Source organism: Mobula hypostoma, chromosome 6 (assembly GCF_963921235.1).
Source record: "Mobula hypostoma chromosome 6, sMobHyp1.1, whole genome shotgun sequence".
Classification (NCBI taxonomy): Eukaryota; Metazoa; Chordata; class Chondrichthyes; order Myliobatiformes; family Myliobatidae; genus Mobula; species Mobula hypostoma.
The window spans coordinates 129,382,491-129,406,695 of record NC_086102.1 but is presented as its reverse complement, the minus strand read 5'-3'; the positions used below and the strand labels follow the sequence as shown (position 1 = coordinate 129,406,695).

The 24,205-nt window shown below is 38.4% G+C and overlaps 1 protein-coding gene across 2 annotated transcripts in view; it reads left to right on the top strand.

The window, feature by feature from the left end:
- Positions 1 to 23,494, top strand: part of LOC134348396 (disco-interacting protein 2 homolog A-like) — a 296,806-nt gene extending 273,312 nt beyond the window's left edge. Inside the window, exons 32-37 of one of the 2 annotated variants that reach the window (XM_063051696.1) lie at positions 1,634 to 1,695; positions 5,139 to 5,196; positions 6,041 to 6,115; positions 9,052 to 9,226; positions 9,966 to 10,089; positions 12,606 to 23,494. In XM_063051696.1, the coding sequence (XP_062907766.1) occupies positions 1,634 to 1,695; positions 5,139 to 5,196; positions 6,041 to 6,115; positions 9,052 to 9,226; positions 9,966 to 10,089; positions 12,606 to 12,858 (747 nt within the window). In that variant the 3' untranslated portion in view covers positions 12,859 to 23,494. The remainder of the gene's footprint in view (positions 1 to 1,633; positions 1,696 to 5,138; positions 5,197 to 6,040; positions 6,116 to 9,051; positions 9,227 to 9,965; positions 10,090 to 12,605) is intronic. The other variant, XM_063051695.1, reaches the window with a different exon arrangement.
- Positions 23,495 to 24,205: the final 711 nt, after the last annotated feature.

Below are 24,205 nucleotides of genomic sequence, written 5' to 3'. Positions count from 1 at the left end.
GTAATAGGGTGAGGAGAGATATCTATATTCAATACCTTTGAGATAATATTAAAAATGTCTCTCCAGAAAGTTTCCAGAGTAGGACAAGACCAAAACATATGAGTTAAAGAGGATATCTGTCCCGGACATCTATCACAAAAAGGATTAATATGAGAATAAAAGTGAGCTAATTTATCTTTGGACTTATGTGCTCTATGAACAACTTTAAATTGAATTAGGGAATGTTTAGCACAAATAGAGGAAGTATTGACTAATTGTAAAATCTGCCCCCAGTCATCCACGGAAATGATAGACCCCAATTCCTGTTCCCAATCTACCCTAATCTTATCAAATGGAACTTTCCTAAGTTTCATAATAATATTATAAATCATAGCTGATGCACCTTTCTGACATGGATTAAGGTTAATTATAGTATCTAAAATGTATGTAGGATGAAGCATTGGAAAAGAAGAAAGTAGAGTACTTAGGAAATTTCTAACTTGTAGATACCTAAAAAAAATGTATTCTTGATAAATTATATTTATTAGATAATTGTTCAAAAGACATAAGGGAACCATCTAAAAATATATCCAAAAACCGTGAAATACCCTTAGTCTTCCAAATTTGAAAAGCACGGTCCGTAAAAGAGGGAGGAAAAAATGTTACCTAAAATAGGAATCGCTAGCCCAAATTGGTTAAGATCAAAAAATTTTCTGAATTGGAACCAAATACGTAAGATATATTTAACTATCGGGTTAGATACCTGTTTAAGGCGTTTCAAATCAAAAGGAAGAGAGGAACCTAAAATAGAGCCAAGTGTATAGCCCTGAACAGATTGTAATTCCAATGCTACCCATTTAGGAATGGATAGTATATCCTGGTCAAGTAACCAAAATTTCATATGTCGAATATTGATTGCCCAATAATAGAATCTAAAGTTAGGTAATGCTAAACCTCCATCTCTCTTAGCTTTCTGTAAATGTATTTTACCCAGTCTCGGGTTTTTATTTTGCCAAATAAATGAAGAAATTTTTGAGTCAACTTTATCAAAAAAAGATTTTGGAACAAAAATCGGTAATGCCTGAAATATATATAGAAATTTTGGCAGAAAAAACATCTTAACTGCATTAATACGACCAATCAAAGTTAAATATAAAGGAAACCATTTAGATGAAAGTTGAATAATATGGTCAATTAAGGGTAAAAAGTTAATCTTAAATAAATCTTTGTGTTTACAAGTAATTTTAATCCCAAGATATGAAAAATAATTCTTAATCAATTTAAATGGAAAGTTATGATATAAGGGAAGTTGTTTATTAATCGGGAAAAGTTCACTCTTACTAAGATTTAATTTATAACCTGAAAAGAGACTAAATTGTGCTAATAACTCTAAAACAGCAGGGATGGATTTTTGAGGATTGGAAATATATAAAAGTAAGTCATCAGCATAGAGTGATATTTTATGGGACTATAAGGATATTTACTCATGGTTATATAAATAGTATCCTTCAATTTTAAGTATTTTGTACCAAAATAATTGTGCAATCTAGATTTGATAGGACAATTTACAATAAACCATGTACTGTATTTTGTGAAATATGGTGTTTTCCATTTGTTGAACATTTCTGATGTTGATATCAATACTTTTTCTTAGGGAACATCTGGACCTGATCCAACTACAGTCTTTGTGGATATGAGAGCCCTCCGTCATGACAGGTATGCTTATACTATTAATTTGGATTTTTTTTCTTGTTGTGTTCTCTCCTTGTATTTTTTATTTCATTTCAAGCATCATCCTCTTTAGATTCTGGCGAGTTATGAAGTGTCTGATTTTGATAGATTTAAAGTTTGATCAAGCTGTTTCACGATTAACAGCCAAGATAGACGCCTTTCCAGTCAGCATTTGCATTCTGATGGAACCTCCAACACCACTCTCCTTCATGTAGCCTTGTACTCTCGTTGCTTTATGTGCAGTCACCTCAGCTGCTAATAATAGTGAGCTTTACTTTTTAACCAATCTCTAATTAAATGTTGTTTCTTGAATTCCCTTTTGGATTTCTTGTAATCTTAGATTTACTGTATGGACCTAAGACTAAGCCTCATCTACAAGTGGAAGCTTTCTTGTGTACCTGCCAAATGTTATAATCTTAAGATCTCTATGTAATCACGATTTTTCTTGTGAAAAGACATAGGCTGATTAACAATTCCTGATACAAGGAGTCTATAGTTGTTACTTGCATTTCCAGTGCTCTGTATGTAAATATGGCCTAACGGCTGCTATATGAATTTTGGCATTATGCAAAATTTAAACAACCTAACAAGTTCTGTCAAATTCGCTTGAAATAAATTTAAATACAAATAGCTCAAAAATACTATTTGTGTGGAGCACTACCTACCATCTTTTGCTAATCTGAGTAATTGATTTTAATCTCCTACTTCCTGGTCATCTGTTTTGTATCCAGTTTATTCTTGTTCTGCCTCTTAGCCCATGACTCAACATGTTCTCACATTCATGATTCAACTATGCAGAACATTATTGAATGTGTTTGTATTCTTGACACATTACGTTTACTTCATAACCCTTTTCTAACCTCCGAGTTGTTACAAGAAATTCAATAAGATTGATCAAGCATGAAATGCCATTTTGACTACCCTTTTAATTATTCTATTGTAGTGAAATTTCTGATTGCTTGTTTATTTAGAACATTTGAACAAAATTTTAATTATCTTTCCTTTCACAGGTGTTTAGCTAATTGATCTATACTTCTGTTGATATGTTCTATTTCACTTGATGTAAAGAAAATCTGTTAATTGTCAGCTAACCCTTTGGCACTGCTCACTTTTCCATTGAACTATGACATTTGCTTTGTTATATTTTTTTCTATTGCACGTGTGGTGACGCATGACCAGAATGTTATCCGCTTTATTACATCTATTATTAATTATTGTTCCTTTTTCTTTCTTGAATATTCCACTACAATTTTGAAACTCTTCTTCCAATGTCATGTTCGTCATATTTGTTCCCTATTAAAAACAAAACTTTCAATATCTCTGCCAGTAATCATTTCATTATTCTGGCCTTCTTGTTGCTGTGAGTTAGAACTACATGGAGCCATAAAGTTTGCATTTGTATGTAGTTTCATGTATTCATAGAGATTTGTAGCAAGAAATGTTTTGGTACAGAATGCTTGTATGAAGGCATTGTTAATTGAACAAAAGAAAAAGTGCTAATTGAACAAAAGCAGAAGTGCTGTGGATGATGGAAATTGGAAACAAGGAAAAAGTTGGAAATATTCAGCTTTAATGATTTGGTTCAATGATTTTTCATCAGAACAAGGAGAGGTCCTAGTCTGAGTCTGGATATATATTTAAGAGTTCAAATATTAAAGAACATAGGCAGGGAATAAGATGGGTGTGGAACATTGATAGGAAAGGACAGTTAGAAAATTTTATGAAATAATTAAAAGCTTAAGTATTGATGGTGCAGGGCAAGTTGGGATGATACTAGGACAAATAAAGCAACTAAAAGTGTTAATGATAACTGAAGAATTGGGAAGCTTAGAATGTAGCAAAAGCACCCATAATCCAAAAATCATGGTGATATCTGTGATCTCTGGCAGATCACTGCTGGCTGACTTTAAACCCAGTTCAGAATCAGAATCAAGTTTAATATCACTGACATATGTCATTGTTATGGTTCATCAATTTTCCATATCAGCACTCATTGTCTTGAGAAAATGGAGATTAATTAAAGGAATACTCAATACTGTTACCATTACAAACAAGAAATATCAGTCACTAATAAAATTTCCTTTTATACCTGTTAAAATTTACATTCTGGCTCCTCTTTTATTTTCATGGATGTGTTGCCTCAGTATTGTAAGAAAGCAACCAAAATCTGGTTGAAATTTATAGCAAATATTCAACTGTAATACAACTCTTGCAGAGATGCCCCTTAAATCTATTGGTGGGTTAGTCATATTAATAGAGAAAAAAATAAGGGTATGTTGACAGATTAGAGAGTTTTCAAAGGGATTTTTCATCCTGAAAGTGCAAACTGCTGTGGTATCTGAATGTCCAAACATGGCTTTGTAAAAATTTTTGATGTATAAATAGAGTTTCTGATAGCCCTGTAATTTTGAATGTTCTTTGGTGACAGCTATTTTAGGTAACAGTGAGGTTGATTAACTGCTGTTAAAGAACCATTTCTGCGATGTCCTGTTGTTTTCCTTTCAGTTTTATCATTTTCAAATTATAACACGTCTAATCTTGTCTTCTGTGATGAGCTCTCTGAGACGATAGGTTATCTATGAGATAGCAGTAAAGAACCGGTGTTACATCCCCCATGGTGCTACTGCTCCACCACCAAACTCGACAAGGCAGGCTGTTAGAATAGAGATGATGTAAGCAGGCAGCCACATGCCACAGTATAGCTTTCCAACGTGCATAGGAAAGAACAAATGGGAAAGTTTGTGAATAGATCAAGGACAGAAATGATTGAATGAGTAAAGCATTGGTGATACAAAGCATAAGGGGATAATATTGGGGCAAGTAAAGCAACAAAGGTGAAGTTGTAAAGATAAAAATTACCCAAACTGCTGCTGTGATGTGAATTGGCTAAAGCAGAAGCAATATTATTCTTGTACTGCGTTTCTCTGTTTTGCGACTGCCCATAAAGTTTGCTAGAATTCTTTCTTTTCATAACGTTGCAATACTCGAAGGAAATCCTAAGGAATCTTTTATGTGGCACCCTCATCATGGCAAATACAGCATTACATCAGCCATAGGATGTAACCGAGTCCCATTCATCTTTTGTACATTGGCTCCTGGTCTGGCACTGCTCTATACTTAATCTCCTCATTGTATTCAAATTGCTCTGTAGCTTACTCTCTGCACATCTATAGCTCATGAGCTTTGTTACGTAGCATAATGAAGGAATGTAAATAATAGTGTTGAGATTCAGATCCTGAAGCTGTCATTTCTCTTTCCTAAATATATTGAATAGCCTATATTCAAAAGTGATAAATGCATGATAAAAGTAAGTCATTTTAAAATGGTAATTCCCATTGGAGGGAATGTTTATGTATATTTCTTTAATATACCGTTTCTTATTCAATTGAATAGAATGCTTTTTAAAGAACTAACTTCTCTTGTTCTAGGGTGCGTTTGGTAGAGAGAGGCTCCCCACATAGTCTTCCATTAATGGAATCAGGAAAGGTATGTGTATGAGAAAGCTATTCAGAGTTGGTAAAATCTTAATCTTATGTCTGAGTAGTCAGGCCTCAAAATGTGGGAGGTTAAGTTGAAAAGCAGAAAAATCAGGAATAAGTGTTGCCAACATTATGGGTTGTTTTAAGAATAGTGTTGTATTTGAAGTTTAGGAGAATTCAGAAATAAGTTGAGGAAAGCAAAATTGAAAATCAATAATAGGGACAGAAGATTCCTTAGATCTTCAACAGCTCAGGCAGCATCTTTCAAAAGACAAACAGAATTGATGTTTCAGGCAAAAGGTCCCTCATCAGTTCTGACAAAGGGTCTTTCACCTTAAATGTTAACTTTATTCTCCAAATTTTGCCTAATTTGTTAAGTGTTTCCCATGTACTCTGTTTTTCATTTAAGTTGAGAGAAACATTGGTCATGCTCTTGACAATAATCAGTGGGAGATATGACTGTGATAGAAAGGCTTTAAATGTATTGGGTATCTTTCAAACAGGAGAACACTGGGCCATGTAACATTTTAGCTGCCTTTTTCAAATATTTCACGACCTTGACTATTCAGAATGTGAATACAAATATCTTTCGGTCCCAGTGTTAATGGATAAAATAAAGTTGAAAAGGTTTGAAATTCAACAATAAAACCAAATGCATCAATCCTTAACTTTTGCTCAAACATGCCCTGGACATGGGCCTGAAATTTTAAGTCTACTTCTCTTGAATTTTATGATTTGCTGAATTTCTTCTAAAATATTTAAAGTGTAATAGAATTATCAGCAGAATCAAAAACAAAGCAACTGGACTAATATACTGATCTTAAGCTTCGTCCTTTTGATCTCTTTTGCAGATTCTCCCTGGAGTAAAGGTTATCATAACTAACCCAGAGACAAAAGGCCCGCTGGGAGATTCACACCTTGGAGAGGTGAGATTGGAAAATATCAAATGTCAATCAAAGCTATACGCCACATTTTCTACAACTTCAAAAGTGTAGGGTCAGAGAGCATGGAAACAGGCCCTGCGATCCAATTATCCAATTTATCCATGCTGACTGCATTGTCTGGCTCAGCTAGTCCTTTTTGCCTGTGTTTGAGCAATATCCCTCTGAACTTTTTCTATCCTGGCCAGATGTCTTTCCAACATTGCAGTTGTCCCTGCCTTTACAGCTTCATCTTGCAGCTCCTTCCTAAAACTCACCATTTCCTGTGTGGAAGAAGTTGCCCTTTGGGTCCTTTAAATCTTTTTCTTCTTACTTTAGATCTACGACCTTTAGTTTTAGATTCCCCTCTGGGGCAGCACGGTAGCGTAATGGTTAGCACAACGCTTTACAGTACAAGCGACCCAGGTTCATTTCCTGCCGCTGCCTGTAAGGAGTTTGTACTTTCACCTTGAGGCCACATGGCTTTCCTCCCACAGTCCAACAGTACAAACTCTGTAAATACAAAAAGAAAGGACTAATAATAGCAATAAATATCAAGAACATGAGATGAAGAGTCCTTGAAAGTGAGTCCATTGATGGGTGGGAGCATTTCAGTGATGGGGCAAGTCAAGTTGAATGAAGTTTTTTCAAGATCCTGATGGTTGAGGGGTAATAATGGTTCCTGAACCTGGTTGTGAGAGTCTTGAGGCTCCTGTACTTTCTGATGGCAGCAGCGAGAAGAAAACATACCCTGAGTGGTGGGGGACTGTTTCCACAATTATTCATGAGTTCTGTTTTCATCAAAGGTGCATTGTTGTATGAATGCATATTGACACAATTGGCATAACAAGATTTCACAAACAAGATGAATTAATAATTGATCAGTTTTCTGCTGTTGCCCACAGGCTGAGTGTTGAGCAGAATGAAGGGAGAACCCACTGTCTCCCCTACAAATGGTGGCATGGGATGCCTTCTGTCACTGTGGTGACACTTCGAAAACCAGTTATTATCTGTTCCGTTAATGCCATATTCCTTCTCTTTTGCTTTAAAATGTTGGATTAGCACAAACATTCTCAAACTTTTTTTTGTTTTCACTTCAGAGGTTCAGACCCCCTATTGACGTACAACCCTGTCTCTTTTTAAAAGAAAATCTAAAGATCTATTTTATATAAAAGTCAATGTGGAATCAAAAAGGCAATTCAAATGAAGCTAGAGACAGAATTGGTTACGCAACAGCTGTGACAGGGCTTGCATGCCATTATTTCTGATAAGGTGGAACCAAACAGTATAAATGGTGGTGATGCAACTCCCCAACTTTGAATGCTTGCCTTCATGTTATTTAAAGGAGAATAACACTATACTTGTGCAAATCCCACAGCATCTGTCAACCCTGTGATCTCTGACTTGGTTTATGACCTTGCTCCTTACTACCTGCACTGCATTTTCTCTGTACTGTAACACTTTATGCTGCACTCTTTATTGTTTTACCTAGTATTACCTCAATACATTGTTGTTATGAATTGATCTGTGTGGACGATATGCAGGACAAGTTTTTCACTGTACCTCGGTGGAAACCTGAAATACTTTGTAAGGAATACCAGAATCTTGGCATAAATAAAATTTGATAGTGTGAGAATCATGAGAGCCGTAGCACTACTGGTGGTGATAATGCATGCAGAGCCTGTTCGTTAGAGCTGGCATTCTCTTCACCCTGGCTTCAATTTTAATTGTCTTGCAAGAAACAAGCACCTGTTATTATCAAACATGTAATCTTTATCGGGCTTGTATGCAAACGTGGCTCGATAGCTAACTCTGCAAATAGTCACGTGACTCAGCGGTGAGAAGACTACCATAGACAATATATGTCCAGGGTCAGTGTGATTTGGGGTTCAACCAAATGGGAACATCATGATGTTCCGATTAAAGAAACCTCAATTTGAGCAAATGCTGTGTAAATACTGCTAGTACACAATTATCAGTTGGCAAGAGATAATAAATCGTACACAGCATAAAATTATAAAGAGAATATATTTACTAATTTCAGCTTCATCAAATATTTATTAAGAGAAAGAAAAAAATAAAAATAAAAGGGCCCATTATAGTTAAACTAGTCTAAATATGCATGTAACCGTTGGAGCTCTTCTCTTCTAAAACTGGATATAACCCTTACAGCACCAAACCCACAGTCTGTGTGAAAGCATCCACCACAGTCTGAACTAGAAGTCTATCTTGAACAAACTGATTCTCTCCCTGAGAAGTATTGGCCCTCCTCAGAGCCTTTCATCTGCACAAAGCTCTTCTTGCAATGGGGACTATCCTTGCCATGGCATACTGTGACATTTCCCTTCTGTCCCACTGTGGCACCTGCAAAAAAAACCCAAGCAATCTACTGTCCATCACAAATCTCTCTCAGCCACGCGCTCTCTAGAACTTTCTCCAGATCCCACCTTCCTGATTGGCTGATGCAACAATCCTAAGCTGAACAGCAGGGCTTCTTATTTTTAGCCAAAACCAAAACATTCTACCAGCAGAGCGCACTGCTTCTGCAGAAAACTGCTAAAATGAAATACCTACAGCAGAATAATAGCAAATCTTAACCAGGGCATTACACATTGTTAACCCAAATTTAATTTTTGGAGGACTGTGAATTAAACTGGTTTTTAGCTTTGCGCTCATATTTGTTCATTCAAGGAAATAATGATTATGTTGTCTTTCCTGCACAGATTTAGGAACAGCTTCTACCCCTCTGCCATCCAATGGATATTGAACCCATGAACACTACCTCACTATTTTTAAGTTTTAATTTGGCACTACTTATTTAGTTTAACTATTGTGTATGTAAAATATATTTTATTAATATAATTCAATGTTTTTTTCTATTATTATGCATTGCATTGTGCTTTCACGACATATGCTGGTGATACTAATTCTGATTCTGACAGATCTGGGTGAGCAGTCCACATAATGCCACTGGGTACTACACGGTTTACGGTGAAGAGTCCTTGCACGCTGACCACTTCAACGCCAAACTCAGTTTTGGAGATACACAGACTTTGTGGGCACGGACTGGATATCTTGGATTTCTTCGTAGGACTGAACTGACTGACGCAACTGGAGGTGAGTTGGTGTGCTTCAAGAAAAAGAAGTGCTGTTTCTTTCATTTGTTTATTATAATTAATTTAAATTTCAGTAAATATGGTAAGTTTCAAAAGGCATGCTGGTAGAATGGGAGTATTAGTAGAAATTTAAGTTATACCATTTCAGAACAGTGTCTACTGTTACAAGAATTAAAATGCATGAGATTTGAGATTTGTGACAGGATGAGTAAAGTAACTTGTTTAGAAAAAACTTGAGCATTTGTGGTTACATCAAAAATATGACTTTGGTAATTGAGGAAATGAAGACATTCATATACTTAAGGGAAGGTATTCTTATCTGTTACACTGAGCCAATGTTCCTTCTGATTTGTAATGACCAGTGTGCGCAAAAATTTTGTGCTGTGCAGTTTTTTGGCCAGTGACAAAAATGTGCACACTGAATAATTTCTTCAATAAAAACTGTATAAATAAGCCAGTTCTAAAATCTGCGGATAAATAATCACAAACTCTACATTATCAACACCGTCCACATCAAAAACCAGAAAATGAAGGTATACGATTTGTAATGAAGGTATAGGATTGTGAAATAGACTTAACATGCCAGTGAGGTAGAGGGTTGATGACCTTGTGTGCGCAGTTTAAATTCCTTTGTGTGCTGGTAGCAAAAGATGTGTGCGCATACACCTTAGAAGGAACATTGCTCTGAGCTAACTTCAAACCGAATTCTCTAGATATATGATAGCTATCTCCTGTTGCAGAACGTCATGACGCCCTGTATGTGGTGGGATCCTTGGATGAGACTCTGGAGCTGAGAGGAATGCGTTATCATCCAATTGATATTGAGACCTCAGTGCTCAGAACACACAAGAGCATTGCTGAATGGTAGGGCATAGATATTATAAATTAACTATCAGAATGATGAATTGATAGAAGCTTGATTCACTAACAACTTTGCTTTAAAATTCTTCTTTCCAAATCATGTAAACTGTGCATTGGGATGTGGGATGACTTTCTTTTGCTTGGCGACTGCTTAATGAGTACGGATTTCAACAAGAGAGTAATGAGTCGGGATAGAGTTGTGGAAGGAGAGGAATAAAAGTTGGCACATCTAAGTGATGAGGAAGAGAGTGGAAAGAAAAGATGCAGATAAAATTAGCTGAATAGACCTGCAGAATCTACACTACACTTGATCTCAGCCAGAGGTGTTCTTGCTTATATATGTAAGGCAAATGCCAAGAGAACATCATGGATGTAATTAAAACATTAGAGGAATCTCTGAGGCACTGGAGTGGAAGAAGGTCAGCTTAGAGACTGCCACATGAAGTATACATAAACCGGTTTCATGTGACGATCAAAGGTGGACAGTGTCAGGGAACACTATCAGTGTGGGTTCAGTGGAGTCAGAAGGCTGAAGGAAAGGGGAGGATTGATTCTGTACCACCAGAGTGTGTAACTCTAGAACAAAAACTCATAGAATGGAGATGCAACAAGGCTTCCAGGTGTGGGGTCAAAGAAATGGGATCTTTGGGCTTTTAGCAAACAGAGCACTAGAAAAGAAACAGTGACTTATAGTAAAGTGAAAAGTGAACTCACAAAATCACTGCACATGTCAGAGACACCATCTGAGCAATTTTTTTTAAATTTAAAGCATTCAGACCTGGGAAGGTTCCAAAGAACTGGAGTAAAACCATAAGAATTAGAAAATTAGCTGTTTTTTTTTAACCTTCCAAAGATTCATTGCATCAGTATGTAGAAATTTCTTGTCATCGCAGTCTTGAATATTGACCTTTGAGACCATGACCCCTTATGCTTCACACCTCCACCCGGTGGGGGTAGTAGGCTAAGAATTGTCAACTCCTTATGTACCTGGTCAAACCCTGTATAAAGGCTGATTTGTATTTGTGCGTCCCAGCTTGTGCCGTAGCCTACACAAGTGGCCTACGCCATTGTGAGCATTTATACTTGTGCGTTGGTGTGTCTGCACCGCTCTGCAATTCACCGCCAAAACACTAGTTGGCAGGGTTTCTATGCCACTGTGTTGAGCTTCTTCGTGTTAAAACTCAACACAAAGAAACTCAAGCTTCAAACAATGGCAACTGAAGGAGGTGAATTTTCTGTGCTTGTCTGGCCACTGAGAGACATGGAAGAGGAAATGCATTTCAAATATTTTCAGATGTCAGGAGGTAGATTTGATGATTTGGTTCATCGTCTCCAACCATTTATTTCGCATCAGTGTAAGCACAGTATACTCAGACTGGCAATCACCATTCAAGTTTCAGGTGGAAGTCAACAGGCTGTAGCAGCTAGCTACAAACTGGCGTCAAGCACAGGGTCCTCCATAATTTCGGAGGTCTGTAAAGCTTTATGGAAAGCATTGCAGCCAGGGTTCCTTCCCTGCCCTTCAGTCGCCCAATGGGAAGCTATCACAGCGTAGGAGGAAATGCGATGCTACCAAGCGGACCAATCACAGTTGTTGAGGTCTGTGTCGCCGCGAAGCGTAGTTATATTTTGGGAGAGGTGTGCATTAGGCTACGGCGTAGAGTTTGGCGTAGAGTACAGCATAGGGTACACCGCAACGCCGTACCTACAGCATACATTTGACGCACAAGTATAAATCAGCCTGTAGTCTGCAAGATGGAAGAATTGTGAAGGGAATGGAACAGTGATAGATCAGTGGCCATGAGAAGTAAATGGATTGTTGGAAGGCAGAGAAATGAAGTGATTTGGTAGTAGAATCTAGAGTAAGATGGAAGTGACAACTGTTGAAGGCAAGTTGCGCAAAAAAAAACTCTTGATTGCAGAAACAAAAATTGAATTTACATGGCTGCTCATTTGGTGGATTAAAGACTATGTGAAAGAAATAGATCTTCAAAGTGTTGTCCGTGAAAAAGTGGAATTTGCTTTTTAAGAGTAGAAATTTCTTTCCAAGAACATAAAAACAGCAACACAGTTAAAACTGAAATTCATTCAAATATTTGAGTAATGAATATTGTATGCCAGAGGACATAGTTAGATATGAGGAGAGGATTGCCAGTCAAAATCATGCAAGTATGCCCTTCCAGTTTAGTTCAACAGAGTTGAGTAATGCAGATGTGACCACAACACCAACTGATTAAAGGTACAGATAAAGAATTCGAGTAGATGGGCAACCTTCCTTTTAAAGAGAGCTTTATTTTTCATTCATCAAGCTGTTCCTTAAGCAACTACGACGGATACCCATGGATGGTGGTACAGCAAAGAAGTTGATCATGTGTTATCAATGTGCCACCTATCCTCATAATCGTAAATATGTTTCATGCATTATGTAGATAACTGGATCCCTAAGCACACTGTGAGTGGCAGCACAATGCTTTTCTTATATGTTCCTGATTTTTGTTTTTTTTTTTGTTCTTCCACAGTGCTGTCTTTACGTGGACCAACCTGCTTGTTGTTGTGGTTGAATTGGATGGTTCTGAGCAGGAAGCACTGGACCTGGTTGCCTTGGTTACCAATGTTGTTTTAGAAGAACATTACCTGATTGTAGGAGTGGTGGTTGTGGTGGACCCTGGGGTGATTCCCATCAACTCACGTGGTGAGAAGCAGAGGATGCACCTTCGGGATGGTTTCCTAGCTGATCAGCTTGATCCCATTTATGTGGCCTATAACATGTGAGCGCAGTGCTCTGACTGCCTATTGCTACTGCTGCCTCAGTGACAGTATTTGCCGGTGCCATGAATGTCCACGTCGATCTTGTATGCTGCACTAAGAATGAGAACGAAGAGAAAGCCAGACCATGCTGGGAGGCGATGCTGCGTGCATTAAAGCCATATGTCCAGTATGATCTGTCATCCATTTCTCATGATGATGTTCTGCAGAGCTCCAAAGGCTGTCGCATCAAAAGACAGCAGGCTAGCCTACTACACCACTGCTGGTGCCATATTAAATGTGAAGTAGTGTTCTAGAAACGCCACTGTATCACAACACATTCAACAGACTACACAACTGTAATGGGGACATATCTTGTTCATACATCCTTAGACTTCCTACAAGAATGGGAGGCGAATAAGTTCTGAGTTTTGAGTCACCAGTGTTACCATTTTCTTAAACCCCTGCTTTTCTCCACAGTATGTATCATCACACTCTTGTGTGGCTGTGGATTTGGAAGTTCTTTTTAAAACCTATTTATTCTGGATATAATTGGATAAATGGACAGGTGATCTATCCAAGAGCCAGGTGTGGGGGTGGGGCAGGCATTTTAAAGTTGTTGGCATCCTCAAGCTAATCCACTGTTCATGTCGCTGAGAAGTAAAGGAAGAATGATTGAGGACAATGCTTATGTTGAGTTCTGAGTTGTCCTGTGATGTTCGCACTAACGGCTTATGAGTGGAACTTTAGAAGAGTTTTAAATCCCACCCTTTTATTGTGATCTGCAGAGCTAGTGAGGATCTTGCCAACATTTCATTGTTGTGATTGCCCACTAACCATGATAATCTGGACCCAGCATCAGAAAGCCACAGTCGGACCACCTACCTACATTAGGAGCATTATCTCTCCAGGAAGAATAAATAAAAACAAGTATCCTGTTGTTTTAATGAATATCCTATCTGATCCATTTTTATAAAATACTTCCATTCCATGTGTCATTTCATCTATCAATTTCGACTGCAATATTGCATTTTGTAAAATAGTGAAAGGATTGGTCGATGTTATGTCAGACCTTGAAATGCTGCAGGAGTCAATCTACTGTCATGACGATATTCAGAGGGGTCCCTAATCTTCAGTAGCTTTCCTCAGAAAGTTACAAAGGGTTTGAATTGGTGTGAAATGAAACCGAAACCTTTCTGTTTGATTATGCCAGTTGCTACAATTTGCACCATGTTGCTGGCATGCACTTGCATACCCGCTGGCTTTTCATGCATTCTTGGTCTTGAGATATAACACAACTTGGTGATTGCATAAATAAAGTTATTTCACACATTTCCAGCTTTTTCTGCTAAAACATTTTTATTCCCCTGATGGGACCACAACATATGAGCATTCATTTGGTTTATTTGTCACAAGTAAGAGCTCCTTAAATTCTTACTATGAACATCCCAAGGAAACCATTTTACCCTTGTGTTCATGGCCATTTAAAAATTTGTGTTAAGTGAATAATCAGCACTGTATGAGATTATAATGCCTCACAACATTGTGGTGTTGTAAGTTGATTGGAGCATATTTTCCTTTTAAGGATTCAAGATTATTTAATGTCATTTCCAGTACACAAATATAATAGAGAACAAAATGATTTTTCCTCTGGATCTGATGCAGTACAAAACACAATAAGATGACAATTTTTTTAAAAAATCATAATTATTATAAATACATAAGATAGCTGATACACATTGATTGTATGTCCATAAAGAGATGCTTGGCACAGGAGTGTATGTACATATGGTGACTCTGATAGGAGGAAGTAATAAAATAGTGGTGGTGGAATGGGTTACTTGGCGGAGGTGTCAATCAGCCTTACTGCTTGGGGAAAGTAACTGTTTTTGAGTCTGGTGGTCCTGGCATGCATACTACATTGTTTCCTCCCGTATGGGAGTGGGACAAACAGTCCATGAACAGAGTGGGTGGGATCCTTCATAATATTGCTGCCCTTTTCCACACCTTTCTGTACATATATATCCTGGTGCCAGTGATGTGCTGGGCAGTTCTGACTACCTCCTCTAGAGCCTTCCTGTCACTGCAGTGCAGTTTCTGTACCAAGCAGTGATGCAGCATGTTAGAATGTTCTCTGCTGTGCATCTGTAGAATGTCATGAGTACTGATATACATAGTCCAGCTCTCTACAACCTCCTCAGAAATTGAAGGCTTTTGTGAACTTTATTGATTGTGTAGGATGTGTTCTGAGACTATGAGAGGTTATGTGAGATGTGCACTCCCAGGAGTTTGAAACTGCTCCCAATTTCCACTGCTGTGCTGCAGATGTAAGGAGGACTGTGAGTTCTCCTGAAGTTGATAACCATGTCCTTTGTCTTGTTGAAGTGATCTATAACTTACTAACAAAACAGGAACATCAACACAAATTTGAACTGCAATACAGATGTCAGAAATTGGAAGTCTTGGGCTAACCGGATATTTAAACAGAATTCTTGTGTTTGATGAGGGATTTGCAATGGGATATTGCAGTCCGCTGTTAAGCTTGTGCTAGCAATGTGGAGGAACCATTCAGCAGGACCTGAAAATCAAGGCTGAAAACTGCAGATACTGGAAATCTGAAACAAAAGCAGATTCCTGAAATAGCTGGTTGGACAACATCCGTGGAAAGAGGAACAGTCAACATTTCATGTTCCATTTTTATTTTAGATTTCTAGCACTCAGTATTTTTGAATCTCATTTACTTTGAGCTCAGTGACCCTACATCACATTTGTCACTTTCTCCGTTGGCTGTTTCTTTCTCCATATACTTTTTAACCTGATAAGTACTTCCGTCATTTTCTATTTTTACTTTAGATATTTTAGTTATCGCTTTGCATTTGAGGCGGTAGTATTTTTTAAAATATGTTCTAAGTCTGGGGTGACAATTACTGAAATTTTTTTTAGCCTCTGTTGTAACTTTTTTTGTGTGTGGAATGGAAGGCTTCTCTGGCATGGCCAAAATTTATTGTCTCTCTGATTGCCCTTAAGGTGATGGTGAGACAGTGCCTTAAATTACTGTAGTCCTTCTGATGAAGTTGCTGAAACAGTGCTAGGATTTAGAATTGTTCCTAGAGTGATATAATTCCAAGTTGGCATGATTCCAAAGGATAGAAGCAGAATTTACAGGGGATGGTGTTTCCATGCATCAGTGACGCTTTCTAATAATTTATCATAAATTTGGTAGATGCTGTTAAAATAGCATAGCAAGTAAATTGTAGTACATTAGTGTGCTAGTGGTGAATGAATGAAATGTTTGTGTGGGTGAATTAAGTGTCCAAAATATTAGGTGTGTTTTGTCTGGGATGATGTCAAGCTGCTTGAAGGTTAGAGTTTCACTTTTTTGAGCAAGTTGAGAGTATAATATCACAATCTAGAGACATGCCTTGTAGGTGGATAGAAAGGCCTCATGGAGTTGTAAGGTGAGTCACTTGTCACAGGATTGCTATTCTGGCTAGTACGCTGTCTAAATGGCTGGTCTTGTTAATTTTCTGGTAAATCATTATCATCAAGAAGTGGGACAATTCAGTGAGAGTAACACCGATGAATGAAAGAATGCTTTTCTGGAACATCTTGTTGGAACTACTCTTTCCTGACACCTGGAGCACAGATGAATGGCCTTTATAGTCAATCTGATATGATTGTCCTAAAATTGAGAGCATGAGAGAAGCATTAAATACAGAAGAGAGCAAGATCGGCATGGACATGAGGAGGTCTCTGTGCTGAAGATGATACCTGCAACATGTCTTCAGCGAGCACTTCTGCCTCAATGATGTACAAGCCAAAAGGGGTTAGGAGCTTTGTGCTGGCTTGGGTAAAGGACTGAAGAAGATTACTTCCAGTTTGGCAGGTTAGTACCGATATTAGTAATGGATCCCAGCTTCTGTAAATTAAAGGACAGTTTTCTGATGGTGCAAAAATTGGTAAAAGTGAGCTATGAGCAAGTCTTAGTCAATTGTGTGATCACAATTCTATCTCCTTTACCATAGCTTTGGAGAGGGATACGAACAGACAAGTTAGGGAAATGTTTAATTGGAGTAAGGGGTAATATGATACTATCAGGCAGGAACTTGGAAGCATAAGTTGGAAACATGTTCTCAGGGAAATATACGGAAGAAATGTTGCAAATGTTCAGGGGATATTTGTGTGGGGTTCTGCATAGATACATTCCAATGAGACAGGGAAAGGATGGTAGCGTACAGGAACCATGGTGTACAAAGGCTGTTGTAAATCTAGTCAAGAAGAAAAGAAGAGCTTACGAAAGGTTCAAAAAACTAGGTAATGATAGAGATCTAGAAGATTATAAGGCTAGTAGAAAGGAGCTTAAGAAAGAAATTAGGGGAGCCAGAAGGGGCCATGAGAGGGCCTTGGCGGACCAGATTAAGGAAAACCCCAAGGCATTCTGCAAGTATGTGAAGAGCAAGAGGATAAGAAGTGAAAGAATAGGACCAATCAAGTATGACAGTGGAAAAATGTGTATGGAACCGGAGAAGATGGCAGAGGTACTTAATGAATACTTTGCTTCAGTATTCACTATAGAAAACGATCTTGGTGATTGTAGGGATGACTTGCAGCAGACTGAAAAGCTTGAGCATGTAGATATTAAGGAAGAGGATGTGCTGGAGGTTTTGGAAAGCATCAAGTTGGATAAATCACCAGGGCCGGAGAGGATATACTCCAGGCTACTGTGGGAAGCGTGAGCGGAGATTGCTGAGCCTCTAGCAATGATCTTTGCATCATCAATGAGGACGGGAAAGGTTCCACAGGATTGGATGGTTGCGGATATTGTTCCCTTATTGAAGAAAGGGAGTAGGGATAGCCCAGGAAATTATAGACCAGTGTGTCTTTCTTCAGTGGTTGGTAAGTTGATGGAGAAGATCCCGAGAGGCAGGATTTATGAACATTTGGAGAGGCATAATATGATTAGGAATAGTCAGCATGGCTTTGTCAAAGGCAGGTCATGCCTTACGAGCCTGATTGAATTTTTTGAGGATGTGACTAAACACATTGATGAGGGTAGAGCCGTAGATGTAGTGTATATGGACTTTAGCAAGGCAGTTGATAAGGTACCCCATACAAGGCTTATTGAGAACATAAGGGGGCATGGGATCCAAGGGGACATTGCTTTGTCGATTCAGAACTGGCTTGCCCACAGAAGGCGAAGAGTGGTGGTAGACATGTTATTTTCTGCATGGAGGCCAGTGACCAGTGGTGTACCTCAGTGATCTGTTCTGGGACCCCTACTCTTTGTGATATTTATAAATGACCTGGATGAGAAAGTGGAGACATGGGTTAGTAAATTTGCTGATGACACAAAGGTTGGAGGTGTTGGTGGATAGTGTGGAGGGCTGTCAGGGGTTACATGAGGACATTGATAGGATGCAAAACTGGGCTGAGAAGTGGCAGATGGAGTTCAACCCAGATAAGTGTGAGGTGGTTCAGTTTGGTAGGTCAAATATGATGGCACAATATAACATTAATGGCAAGACTCTTGGCAGTGTGGAGGATCTGAGGGATCTTGGGGTCCAAGTCCATAGGACACTCAAAGCTGCTATGCAGGTTGACTCTGTGGTTAAGAAGGCATATGGAGCATTGGCCTTCATCAATCGTAGGATTGAGTTTAAGAGCCGAGAGGTAATGTTGCAGCTATATAGGACCCCACTTGGAGTACTGTGCTCAATTCTGGTCACCTCACTACAGGAAGGATGTGGAAACCATTGAAAGGTTGCAGAGGAGATTTATAAGGATGTTGCCTGGATTGGGGAGCATGCCTTGTGAGAATATGTTGAGTGAACTTAGCCTTTTCTCCTTGGAGCGACAGAGGACGAGAGGTGACCTGATAGAGGTGTACAAGATAATGAGAGGCATTGATTGTGTGGAAAGTCAGAGGCTTTTTTCCAGGGCTGAAATGGCTAGCACAAGAGGGCATAGTTTTAAGGTGCTTGGATGTAGGTACAGAGGAGATGTTGGGGTAAGTTTTTTATGCAGGGTGTGCTGAGTGCATGGAATGGGCTGCTGGCGGCGGTGGTGGAGGGGGAAATGATAGAGTTTTATAAGAGACTCCTGGATGGATACATGGAGCTTAGAAAAATAGAGGGCTATGGGTAACCTAGGTAGTTCTAAGGTAAGGACATGTTCGGTACAGCTTTGTGGGCCAAAGGGCCTGTATTGTGCTGTAGGTTTCCTTAGTTTCTATTCTATGGCTATATTTAAGTGAAGTCACAATTAGATGTTCATACTGATGTTCTACCAGTCCTGCTGCAACCAGACACTGATAGTATTGAACAATGATGCAATTAACAGAAAAGATGATTTGCACCATCTTCAGAGCAGAATTCAGAAAAGGTAAAGTTGAAGTTTTTTTTAAGAGATACAGCATGGTAATAGGCTCTTCCAGCCTAACAAATCCACATCACCCAATTACACCCATGTGACCAACTAATCTACCAACCCGTACATCTTTGGAATGTGGGAGGAAACTGGAGCACCCGGGAAAAAACGCCTCATCGTCATGGGGAGAACATACAGACAGTAGTGAGAAACAAACACTACTGTAATAGTGTTACGCTAACCGCTATGCCACAGTTCCATGGTAATATATACCGACTTTTACAGATATCTTAAGTCAAAAGTGCAGAATAGATTATCAATCTTGGCATTGTCACTGAACCTTGCACTCAGCAAATACATTCATTTCACATAATATCTAGAACCAGCACACTGCACTGTGTATGGCCAAAGAAATAGGCTTTAAAAAGATCCCAGCTGCATACCAAATGTGCTATAGGCTTCATTGTGTCTTTTAGTCCAGTTGTTCCAGTACATGTAAGGCTTTAACATCTGCCTTAAAAGTAGATGATTTCAAAGTTATGTCCAGACCAAATCTAATCCGTTACCACCTCATGAGTCAACTCAATCAACAAACTGGGGGAATTGCTTGACAGTGTTATCAAGATGCACTTCTAAACAGCATATGAAGTCAGTGTGGGATTCCTAGCAACCTTTGCCTAAACATGAACAGAAGTCAGAATTCTAAAGGTGTGTGTGATGCCAGTCAACAGCAAGGAGCACATACAAATTGAAGTTAGCAGGATTTGTACAGAGTATCTTCAACTGCATTAAAGAATTGATTGTACTTATTGGAGGCCGATTATCATTGACCCCTGATTGCCTAAGGATGCTGTCATAGGTCCAATCAGTTGCTGCCTTATCAGTGACCCTGCCTTCATCCAAGGTAAAAAAAAAGAGGATGTACACTTTACACTTCTGGCTACTCAATACCTTAAGTCAGAAGCTAGGTATTCCATAGTAGCCATCCCACTCAACAAAGGTCTCAAGTGTCTGCAAGCAAACATGTAGTGTTCACTATTTTCCTCTGTAAAATTTAATTCTATAACACTTCTTCCACAACACGCAGGACAATATAGCCATTCAAAGCCTAAATATTCATTCCCATTAGCAAAAGTGCCCAGTGTCTAAAAGTCACTGCTGAAACTTATGAGGACTTTAGCAGAATCTCTCAAACCTCTAGGAGAACTGGCGTCCACTTTTAAAATATTGTCTATCTAATGTAGTGGCAGCAGTTTATTTTTCTCCTGAGAGTGGTAAGTCTTTGGAATTCTCTTCCTCACAAGGTGATGGATGCAGATGTTTAAAATATTTTTTTCTGACATAAGCTGGTGCCTGGATAAGCAAGGGGGTGAAAGGTCTCTACAAGTAGAAGAAAATGGGGAATTGAAATTACATGCAGATTTTTTGAATGGCAGAACATGCTTAAGGACTTCTATATCTATCTGCTAACTTAAATGCTCATCATCCACCTACAGTATGCTGGTTATTGAAACAATCTGTCCCAAATTCTTCTCCTCCACTTAAAGTGGGTATGGACGAGAGATTCCAAGCAGTCACTGGGATTGTTGCTTTCTTCAAGGAGACTTTGAATATACCTTTGAATATTTTCCTCTGTCTGGTTGATAATGTCTTTGCATGACAGATACTTGCCTTCAAGAGGTAGCTTCTGAGATGCGGGAAGTATGGGAAATGGTATAGTTTTCCATATTTCACCAGGAACCTTTATCATCAGAGGACATGTGGTGCAGAGGGGATAGTTTGGTAGGGAATCATAGTCTGTCAAATGTTGAATGTAAGGCTTAGGCTCTCACGCTTCAAAGAATAAATGGATGATCCATCATTAATTCATTTGTTCCCATGTAGTCTAAATTTTAATTATTTAGCTTTTGAGTTCTTTACTCTTTTGAACAAACTGGATATGGAATTTTCTTGTAAACGTAAAAAGGGTCATGGTTTCTCCCATGGTCCACTTGCCACTCCTATCAGATTCCTTTTTCAGCCCATTACCTTTTCTGCCTATCACCTCCCTGCTTACTTTATCTTCCCTCCTCCACACACCTGACTTCACCTATCACCTTCCAGCTTGTACTCCTTCCCCTGCTCCCACCTGCTTGTTCTGGCTTTTCCTCCTTTTCGATCCTGATGAAGGGTCTCAGCCTGAGATGTCGACTGTTTATTCCCTTCAATAAATGCTGCCCTACCTACGGAGTTCTTCCAGCATCTTGTGTATGTTACTCTGGATTTCCAGCATCAGCAAGATCTCTTGTTTTTATTATTGTAGAGGGGAGCCATTCAATAATCTTGTACTTGTGGGATAGATGTTGTCCTTGAGCCCTGTGGTACGTGCTTCAGGCTTTTGTATCTTTTACCTGATTGGAGGGGTGAGAAGAGAGGATGTCTGGGTGCACCTCAACCTTTAAGGTTTTAACTATTTCATCTGCTCCCTTTCCTGGACCACTGCTTCCTCTGCCTTGACAGTGTTCTGTTTCATGCAGTTTTCATGGACCTGCCTTAAGTAATAATACTTAAAAAAAAGTCATGTCAATAGTTTTTCAACTTCAAAAGGTACTTAACGCAATCTATAATATACATGTACAGTATTTGCATTCAATGGTCAAAACCTTGTTTCACTCTCTGCTTTCCTTCATAGTCATTGAACCATACTGATTTTTTTTTAGTTCAACACTGTCATCACATGCTAGATAAAGGCAGGTGAATCTGTTTGTTCTGTTTGACAAAATGGCTCTCCAGGTTGTGGAAACTATTTGGAGCCAGAAGTGACAGATACATATAGGTGGTGACCGAAGGGGGTACCTAATGTGTTTTTCACCCACCATAGGTAACTACAATTTACTTCATACCCTGTAAGTGATTACACATTTTTCACAAAAAAAGTCACAGTAAAATAACCAAATTAAATGTACTCAGAATGAAATGGCCATTAAGGAGTTAAACATACATTTACCACTGTGCGTATAATGTTTCTTAATTATGAAATCTTGGTAGAATTAATGAGTATTCTAAGCACATTAAAAACTGATCTGTGACTAAGGTAACTTGCACAATACATCTTAGCTGTTTAAAAATGTTGTCCTTTACTCACCAGAAACAGAAATAGCCTTGTTTAAAATTGCTGTATAAAGACAGTATGTCTGCAATATTAGTTCAAACAAATCAATTTTAAATCTTTTTGGCCTTGATCCTTGCAGATTGTTGTAAAAGCCCTTGTGATCTTAAGGGGTGGAGTATATTTACTGCTTGCTCCTTACAGAAAGTATTAAGAGCAGGCAGTATATTTTTCAGCTTAAACAGCTGCAAGTTTACATGTGAAGAATTGTCATATCCCTTTACAATTGTGTGAATTGAGAGTGACATGTCTTGGCTTATGGAATGTTAAGGTGTTTTCATCCGGTTAAATTCAGTGCTCTCAATTATTCTTATTTTCTCAGTGACGCCAAATCCAGGTAGAAGTTCACTGCGTGTGAATTTAAGTAGCATTCTGATTTGAAAAGTTTATTTGAAATTATGTGATTAAAATGAATGATGACAACATGATCTATTTTTTGGATAAATATGTTTCAAAACCATTATAGAATTGTCATTGTCCCAAGACCTCAAAATGTGGGTTCAGGCAGGGTCATTGCCAGGTGTCTTCTAGGAAAGCAGCACATTTTAAATGTACTTTCATCTATAAGATAGTATAGTTGTATATAATTGGTGTGCATAGCCTTTTTCAAACAGCTTGACAATTACTGCTGATCATAAATCCATAATAAGCTCAGATAATGTGGCACAGTATGCAAAATTTCACATATACTTTATTTTAACAGTCTGGAAAGTAGAAATATGTGCTGGTCCTGATTTTTACAACCTAAAACAAACAAATGTATTTCTAATAATATTGTATAGAACCAGAAATAGATTACAAAATCTTTAATGTTTCCATAACATTTATATTAAACTTTGGGATATGGACATCAATGGCAAAATTCCACTTCCTCCTCTTCCTGGTATCCTTGGAAAAACTGCTGAGTCTTCTGCTGAACACTTGACTGTCCTTGTGATTATTGTTCCTCCTTGCTCAGTGTGAACACTATTAAAACTGCAAGATAGTAGTCTTCAAATCCCGCAGTGCTCTTGGACCATCTCACCACATCTCCCTCATTCTTTTTCCCCTCTGTTACCACCAACCTCAGCAATCTCCAGTCTTCTAGCTCTCTGAGATATGTGTACTTCTTCATTTCTGGCTTTTTGATCACCTCTGAATTTAATTGAAACAAACCTTCAGCTGCCAAAGCCTTCAGCTCTGTAATTCTCTCTCTCATTTCTCTCATCTGTGTTCCTTTAGGCATACCTGAAAAGCACCTGGCCTTTTTTGAGGTTTGCTGTCAAATGTTTGTTAATGCTGCATTGAAGTGCCTTGAACTTCTGTTATATTACAAGTGCTAAGAAAAAGTATCATTTTAAAGGTCAAGGCCCCACTTAATGTACTCTGAATATATCATTTGTATGCTAAATGTTATGATTTTATGTTGCCTTGTAAAATCAAAGCCATTTCTTTGAAAATTGCCCATGGAAATTAGTCACAGCTCAGTCAGTGGGATGATTTGATGGGTATCTGCCACCTTCTGCTTTTGCATCTAAGGTATAACAATGGGAATTATATTCTGGAAAATATATTACAGATCAGCCATGATCTAATAATTTTTTTCTATTTTGCATATTTCTGAATACTTTAAGACCATATGATATCGGAGCAGAATTAGGCCATTTGTCCCAAAGAGTCTGCTCTGCCATTTCATCGTGACTGATCCAATTTTCCTCTCAGCCCCAGTCTCCTGCCGCCTTCCCATATCCCTTCATGCCCTGACCAATCAGGAATATATCAACCTCTGCCTTTTTTAAGTATATAAAGAAGATACTAAAAGATTTTTTAAGTATATAAAGGGTAAAAGAGAGCCGAGGGTAGATAGAGGACCACTACAAA